Genomic DNA, 8,463 nt, shown 5'->3' on the forward strand with positions numbered 1-8,463 from the left:
TTCTCCTCCTCTAGACAGAACCAAACCGTTATGCTGTAATGTACTACACAGCATTGTACTGTACTACACAGCATTGTACTGTACTACACAGCATTGTACTGTACTACACAGCATTGTACTGTATCTTTAAAATGTGCGAATGGTTAAAGTGAAAGACCGGGGGATAGCGAGGGGGAGAGACCAAGAGCGAGGGGGAGAGACCAAGAGCGAGGGGGAGAGACCAAGAGCGAGGGGGAGAGACCAAGAGCGAGGGGGAGAGACCAAGAGCGAGGGGGAGAGACCAAGAGCGAGGGGGAGAGACCAAGAGCGAGGGGGAGAGACCAAGAGCGAAGGGGGTGAGACCAAGAGCGAGGGGGAGAGACCAAGAGCGAGGGGGTGAGACCAAGAGCGAGGGGGAGAGACCAAGAGCGAGGGGGAGAGACCAAGAGCGAGGGGGAGAGACCAAGAGCGAGGGGGGAGAGACCAAGAGCGAGGGGGGAGAGACCAAGAGCGAGGGGGAGAGACCAAGAGCGAGGGGGGAGAGACCAAGAGCGAGGGGGAGAGACCAAGAGCGAGGGGGAGAGACCAAGAGCGAGGGGGGAGAGACCAAGAGCGAGGGGGGAGAGACCAAGAGCGAGGGGGAGAGACCAAGAGCGAGGGGGAGAGACCAAGAGCGAGGGGGAGGGGGAGAGACCAGAGAGAGGAGAAGGGAGAGAGGGGGAGAGAGAGAGGAGAAGAGGGAGAGAGTGGGGTAGAGAGAAGGAGCGAGGGAAAGAGAGTGGGGGAGAGAGAAGGAGAGCGAGAGTGGGGGAGAGAAGGAGGAAAAAGGAGAAAGGAGACATAACAGCAGAGCAGCAGGTATTGACTTATGACATACTTCAGAAGACGCAATATTTTTTCCCCGCACACACACACACACACACACACACACACACACACACACACACACACACACACACACACACACACACACACACACTACCCCGTGGGTTGCCAGACATCTGGAATGGGGTTAGAAAACGCTGAATGAAAGAATCTTTAAATCACACTCGATTGGTTGTGTGACCCCGGCCATGGGCCAATCAAAACAGCCCTAGCAGGGTTATCTGTCTCTGAATGATTGTCTAATGGACGGTTTTACTGCCCGCTAGGCCTCACTGCATCTCAGCCCCCGGTGTGTGTGTGTCTGTGTGTGTGTTTCTCTCTGGACGTCCTGCAGTGGTTTTCTACCCTGTGAAGTCACACCTCTCTCCATCTGTGTGTTCAGGTCAAGAAAATATTTAGGGCCTCGAAAGGATGGTATTAAATATTATCATAATATATCATATATTTTTCAAGGTGTTTGTTTTGACAGAGGTGGTGTGCTTTCACACCTCAGGAAATGAGTATTGGTGGCACTGCTCAGAGTAAAATATACGAAGAGGTGCACGTTGGACAGCCAAGATCAACCCTGGTCTGAGTTAAAGGAGGAACAGTAGAGGGTTTGTAGGCTGTAAACACACCAGGGTTGTGTGTGTGTGTGTGTGTGTGTGTGTGTGTGTGTGTGTGTGTGTGTGTGTGTGTGTGTGTGTGTGTGTGTGTGTGTGTGTGTGTGTGTGTGTGTGTGTGTGTGTGTGTGTGTGTGTGTGTGTAGCCTACATTTGAGACTGTGAGGAGAGAGAACCAGGCCATTTCTGCCCCTCTGTCCACATAAATCAAAACCCTAAAACTAACAACCATATATGCATCACAGTCATGAGTGACATATGAATGCAGGGTGCACCTAGCAATGTGCAGCTGCCAGTGGGAGACCATGAAGTACCAATTGTCCTTGGCGAATGATTTGAATAGATTCTTAATGTTCTTTGAATTTGACCTGGCCAAACTGAAGGCCTATTTCCTATGGGGATTCTCTGTAATGATGTTGTGTCCAAGTCACGTTTCTCCCACCAACTTGTTCTTGTTTATTCATGTCAGTGAGAGGAGAGGAGAGGAGATTAGCGTAGAGTGTCTGTCTGTGGGTTGTCGTGTAAGCATCTAGACGAGCCGGGTCAGAAGTCATCATAATACACTTGGCCCTTCCCAGGAGCCATTGGGGTCTGCTGTATCAATGGCTACGTTTCCCATGTGTCCCGCTATTACAACGAAAGCAACTATTGTAAATGTTTTTATTTTCTTTCTTTGTTCCTGTCCTCAGGTCAGCCCCAGGCTCGATCCACCCACATCCAACCCTGCCTAACACAGCCAACCAGCCAGCCACGAGCCGGAGCCAAGCTTCACACACACGGCCCCAACTGCACGCACGCCCCTCACACCAACGGAGTGAGGAACGGAGGCCCCTGTGATCGGCCTGCCCCTGGCTCCCTCCCTAAAGCAGCCTCTTCCTCCTCCTCGTCGGGGATGAAGAACTCCAAGAAGCTCCAGTCCAACCCCTCCATCACCTCTCAGAGCAGCAAGAGGAGCAAGAGTTCCTCCAAGAGCAACAGCTCCCAGATACCTACAGAGGTACAGGAAGGTGAGTTGCTACCTGATCTAGTCTATCTCACTGTATCCTGCACTTCCTCCCTCCTCCTATGTCTCATCTCCTATTATTCTCCATCCCGTCTCCCCCATCCTCTCCCAAACAGTATGCATTCCCAACCAACTTAGCAGGCCAAATAAAGATGAATAACTCCCCGTCTCTCCCTCAGACTGTTGTGTTCACTGTATCCTGGCCTGTCTGTTCTGTGAGTTCCTGACTCTGTGTAACATCGTGTTGGACTGTGCCACCTGTGGTTCGTGTGCGGGGGACGACTCGGCGTGCTTCTGCTGCTGCTGCGCCTCGGAGGAGTGCGGCGACTGTGAGCTGCCATGTGACATGGACTGTGGGATCATCGACGCGTGCTGCGAGTCTGCAGACTGCCTGGAGATCTGTATGGAGTGCTGTGGCCTCTGTTTCTCCTCCTGAGCCTCCCAAACTGCAGTGGGTGATATCTCTCTGTCTCACACAGACAAAGCCCAGGCTCAGTAGACAGGGTAGTGGAGGGGCAGGGTCATTGGCCAATATTGAGGACATATTGAGAGTTGCCATTGGTCCATCTAAGGACAGATCATTGGCTTTGACCAAGGTCAAGTGCTGGCATTGGTCAATGTTGTGGACAATCCATTGGAATTGACCAATCAAAAGATATGGACTACTCTTTGGCTTGTCCTGCTCACCTCTCTTCTGTGTTGCCTGTTAGTTTAAGGACAATTATGGATATCTCCCATTGCTATGCAGATGTGTATACACCATGCTAGCTGTGCTCCAGCGATGGTTCTGAACGGCTTCTCTCTCTGGACTTCCTTTGGACCCTCAGTGATCTGTCTCAGTGAGCTGTCTCTTCTTACAGCAGAACCCCCTGTCTCCAGAGGCTCAGCAGCACAATGAATGGATCTCTCCATGCATGAAAATGACCTCGCAGGCAAATGAGAAAATGGCTCCATTTAACAGGATTTCAGTGTTTCTGTAGATAAGACAGCAGAGTAATAGGAAAATGGTCGCTCAGATCGGAGCACAACCCTAGTTTGTCCTTGGCAAGGTTAAAGGCTTCCAGTTTTAGTGCTAACCGTTTTTCTCAGCGTGCACGGTCCTGTGTGGAGGGTGTGTCTACTGTAGATGACTAGGACTGGGAGTAGGGGGCTTGGCTACAAACTAATGGAAACGCGCCAACACTAACTACGTTTCCATCCAAAGTTTATGCGAGTGAAGTCATACCGTATTAACGAAAATCAGGATAGTTGTGAAGATTTGTAAAAAAAATAATACAAAAATGCCGACAGGGTGGGATCTTTTTGTGGCGGTAAAATGTATTATGCGAGAAATGGTGAAGTGATGATCGACGCTTGACTGCCATTTGACAAGTACAAATATTCTCCCTCTTATCCATAATAACCGTATCATGTCGATGAGCCTACCTGCACGGTATCTGAGAGCTGGTGGCTGGAGCTCATCTGCCAAGACCAGAGTTATTTAACACAGCAGTTTTTGTGACTAAACTATTGGACTTGAAAATGCAATGGAAACACTTTAGATTTACTTTAGATGTTAGATTTGGATTTATATTTGGTACATGAAAACTGGAGCGGAAAAGTACATTTTGTGTCACTGCTTTATCAGGCACTGATTTATATGCGCATATTTTCTTTATGCGAATTCTAGAATATTTGCATGAACATCTGTCTCTAATTGGATGGAAACCTAGCTACTGCTACAAACATTTTGTTCCAGAGCCAGCATTAGCACACCTGATTCAGCTAATCAAGATTTTATGGTTAGTTGATGAGTTGAATAGTGCTGGGCTGAAACCAAAGTCTGCAGTGTTTGTAGGGGCGTTGTTGACCGACCAAACAATCGACACATCCTCCATCTGACTCAAACATGTGAAAGGAGAGCTCGTCTTTCATCTTTCTGTAACTGTCGATATGTCTGGCTGTAAACGGATTACAGATGGTTACGAACTGATAGACTGGAAGAGATCATTCAAACTCTCAATGCTTTTACCTGATCTGCTCATTCTCTTGTACTGTACAGTATGTGAACGGAAGGCCTCTGATTTACTCCAGGCCTGGATTGTCTCTCCTTGCAACAAAAATTCTATTAATCCATCTTATTTTGTGTAGATTTTAGTTCAGATATTTGCATTTCTCTTCCAATGTGAAATCACATTTCTATGTTATCAGTTCCAACGTCTCTCGCTGCAAAGCAGTCGTTCTTCAAAATGTCATTTCATTTAGAATATCTGCGGATATTATGCTAAATATGATCCATATGCTAGCATTTTGAATGGTAAGTATATTAGTTTTATCATAATAGAATAGATCCTGCACACTCCAACACATACCCTTTTCTGCCCAGCAACTCATGAGATATAATGTATTTTTCTACTAAGATTATGTTTGTATATTTTATACCCAGTGGGTCCTGATTGCCCTCCGAAAAAACTGTGTTGTTCCTCTTATGACTTTGGGGTCTATTCAATCTGAAACTCTGAAGCGCTACAGATTCAGCTCTATGCATTTTAAGGTAATTTCTGATTTGTCCACATTTGCAGCGTTTACCGTGAATGTAGTCAATCATGCTGTAGAGCTGAACTTCCGCGATGCAGATTGAATAGGGCCCTTTGTCTCTCAGAAACACCAAAGCAAATCAAAGAGTTTGCTGTTGCTGAATCTTTATATCCTATATTCTGTGGAAGGTTTTAAACTTGGTTGTAGGCTATGGTAATCAAACTAGCCAATTGCTTGATTCCAAAGGCTACAGACTTTACAGATAGATAATCTGTATTGTATTACTGGGTGTAACTAGTAATGAAAGACATGCCTTATTGGGAATACTAGGAATCTCTGATGAAAGAGCTAACTGCACATCTACATGGAGATTAAGGTAAGATTGAAAAGATGTATTAAAGTTTTATTCCGGATTACAAATGATGTAGAGAGAGGTGTCATATTGTACATCCAAGTCATTGTTGAGTAAAGTCCTGGAAATATGCCTAGTCTTAACAATGTAGACTGTTTTTAATGGAAAATAAAACTGGAAATCAGAAGTGTGAATTTGAGAGATACAGGTGAAGTCGGTAGTTTACATTCACTTATGTTGGAATCATTAAAACTTGTTTCTTCAACCACTCCACAAATTTCTTGTTAACAAACTATAGTTTTGGCAAGTCGGTTAGGACATCTACTTTGTGCATGACACAAGTAATTTTTCCAACAATTGGTTACAGACAGATTATTTCACTTATAATTCACTGTATCACAATTCCAGTGGGTCAGAAGTTTACTGTTCCTTTAAACAGCTCGGGAAATTCCAGAAAATGATGTCATGGTTTTAGAAGCTTCTGGTAGGCTAATTAACATAATTTGTGTCAATTGGAGGTGTACCTGTGGATGTATGTCAAGGCCTATCTTCAAACTCAGTGCCTCTTTGCTTAACATCATGGGAAAATCAAAAGAAATCAGCCAAGATCTCAGAAAAAGGTTCATCCTTGGGAGCAATTTCCAAAGGCCTGAAGGTACCACGTTCATCTGTACAAACAATAGTACGCAAGTACAAACACCATGGGACCACGCAGCCATCATACCGCTCAGGAAGGAGATTCTGTCTCCTAGAGATTAATGTACTTTGGTGCAAAATGTGCAAATCAATCCCAGAACAACAGCAAAGGACCTTGTGAGGATGCTGGAGGAAACGGGTACAAAAGTATCTATATTCACAGTAAAACGAGTCCTATATCGACATAACCTGAAAGGCCGCTCAGCAAGGAATAGGCCACTGCTCCAAAACCGGCAGAAAAAAGCCAGACTATGGTTTGCAACTGCACATGGGGACAAAGATTGTACTTTTTGGAGAAATGTCCTCTGGTCTGATGAAACATAAATAGAACTGTTTGGCCATAATGACCATCGTTAATGTTTGGAGGAAAAAGGGGGAGGCTTGCAAGCAGAAGAACAGCATCCCAACCGTGAAGCATGGGGGTGGCAGCATCATGTTGTGGCAGTGCTTTGCTGCAGGACGGACTGGTGCACTTCACAAAATAGATGGCATTATGAGGAAGTTTTACTTTATGTGGATATATTGAAGCAACATCAAGACATCCGTCAGGAAGTTAAAGCTTGGTCGCAAATGGGTCTTCCAAATGGACAAAGACCCCAAGCATACTTCCAAAGTTGTGGCAAAATGGTTTAAGGACAACAAAGTCAAGGTATTGGAGTGGCCATCAATCCTATAGAATATTTGTGGGCAGAACTGAAAAAGCATGTGCCAGCAAGGAGGCCTACAAACCTGACTCGGTTACACCAGCTCTGTCAGGAGGAATGGGCTAAAATTCACCCAACTTATTGTGGGAAGCTTGTGGAAGGCTACCGGAGACGTTTGACCCGAGTTAAACCATTTAAAGGCAATACACTCAATTAGTTTTTGGTAGCATGTACTTCTGACCCACTGGGAATGTGATGAAAGAAATAAAAGCTGAAATAAATCATTCGCTCTGCTATTATTCTGATATTTCACATTCTTAAAATAAAGTGGTGATCCTAACTGATCTAAAACGGGGATTTTTTTTACTAGGATTAAATGTCAGGAATTGTGAAAAACTGAGTTTAAATGTATTTGGCTAAGGTGTATGTAAACTTCCAACGTCAACTGTATACGTATAGGAAGCCGTAATAATGTTTGTTGTTTTGGATGCACTCTGGATCAAACAGGAACTGTATCTAATGTAGTCAAATTGTGGTGTTAAGTCTTAAATAGTTAGGATAGAACTGGAACATAATGAACTTGATACTGCCCGAGTGAACAGTGACATTTTTGCATTCCCTGACAGTGCAAGGTTCCGCTCCACTACAATCTCTCTCTGAGTTTTTCCTTTTTCATGTCTTGTCTCGTGAAATGGGCCGTGAGACATCTCATGGGTGTCAAGATGAAACCTTAGCTTGCTCTGGTGAAAGTAGTTGATACAAGCATTATGTCCAATACGTGTTTAGTGTTTACCCAGGACCATGTGTAATAAAATGACCGTGTTAGAAGTGAAATGGTGTCTATATTTTTGTCATTTGTCAAGTGTAACAGATTGCACCATAGAAATGTAAAAGTAATTTCTGATTGAGCCGACATACGCAGCTTTTACCATGAATACAGTCTCCATTTAACACTGGAATATTGCCTTTAAGATTAAATCATGTTGTATTGAGTAACACTTTATTTAGATAGGCCCAAAATAGAGTATCTGCAGTCATGGCCAAAAGTTTTGAGAATGACACAATTATTAATTTCCACAAAGTTTGCTGCTTCAGTGTCTTTAGATATTATTGTCAGATGTTACTATGGAATACTGAAGGATAATTGCAAGCATTTCATAAGTGTGAAAGGCTTTTAGTGACAATTACATGAAAGAAGAGTCAATATTTGCAGTGTTGACCCTTCTTTTTCAAGACCTCTGCAATCTGCCCTGGCATGCTGTCAATTAACTTCTGGGCCACATCCTGACTGATGGCAGCCCATTCTTGCATAATCAATGCTTGGAGTTTGTCAGAATGTCTGGGTTTTTGATTGTCCACCCACCTCTTGAGGATTGACCACAAGTTCTCAATGGAATTAAGGACTGGGGAGTTTCCTGGCCATGGACCCAAAATATCAATGTTTTGTTCCCCCGGCCACTTAGTTATTACTTTTGCCTTATGGCAAGGTGCTCCATCATGCTGGAAAAGGCATTGTTCGTCACCAAGCTGTTCTCGGAGGATGTGTTGGTACCATTCTTTATTCACAACAATTGAACCACTCTTCTTGAAGTTCTTGATGATCCGATAAACGGTTGATTTAGGTGCAATCTTACTGGCAGCAATATCCTTGCATGTAAAGCCCTTTTTGTGCAAAGAAATGATGACAGCACGCGTTTCCTTGCAGGTAACCATGGTTGACAGAGGAAAAACAATGATTCCAAGCACCACCCTCCTTTTGAAGCTTCCAGTCTGTTATTCAAACTC

At 44.5% G+C, this 8,463-nt stretch overlaps 1 protein-coding gene across 3 annotated transcripts in view; it reads left to right on the top strand.

Annotated features, from left to right (window-relative positions):
• The window catches only part of LOC118373814 (myoD family inhibitor-like), a 53,540-nt gene extending 46,028 nt beyond the window's left edge, over nt 1-7,512 (top strand). For all 3 annotated transcript variants that reach the window (XM_035760063.2, XM_035760062.2, XM_035760061.2), the window contains exons 4-5: nt 2,156-2,473; nt 2,649-7,512. In XM_035760063.2, coding sequence (XP_035615956.2) covers nt 2,156-2,473; nt 2,649-2,905 — 575 coding nt within the window. In that variant the 3' untranslated portion in view covers nt 2,906-7,512. The remainder of the gene's footprint in view (nt 1-2,155; nt 2,474-2,648) is intronic.
• The last annotated feature ends 951 nt before the right edge of the window (nt 7,513-8,463 follow it).

This window comes from Oncorhynchus keta, chromosome 10 (assembly GCF_023373465.1).
Source record: "Oncorhynchus keta strain PuntledgeMale-10-30-2019 chromosome 10, Oket_V2, whole genome shotgun sequence".
Lineage (NCBI taxonomy): Eukaryota > Metazoa > Chordata > Actinopteri > Salmoniformes > Salmonidae > Oncorhynchus > Oncorhynchus keta.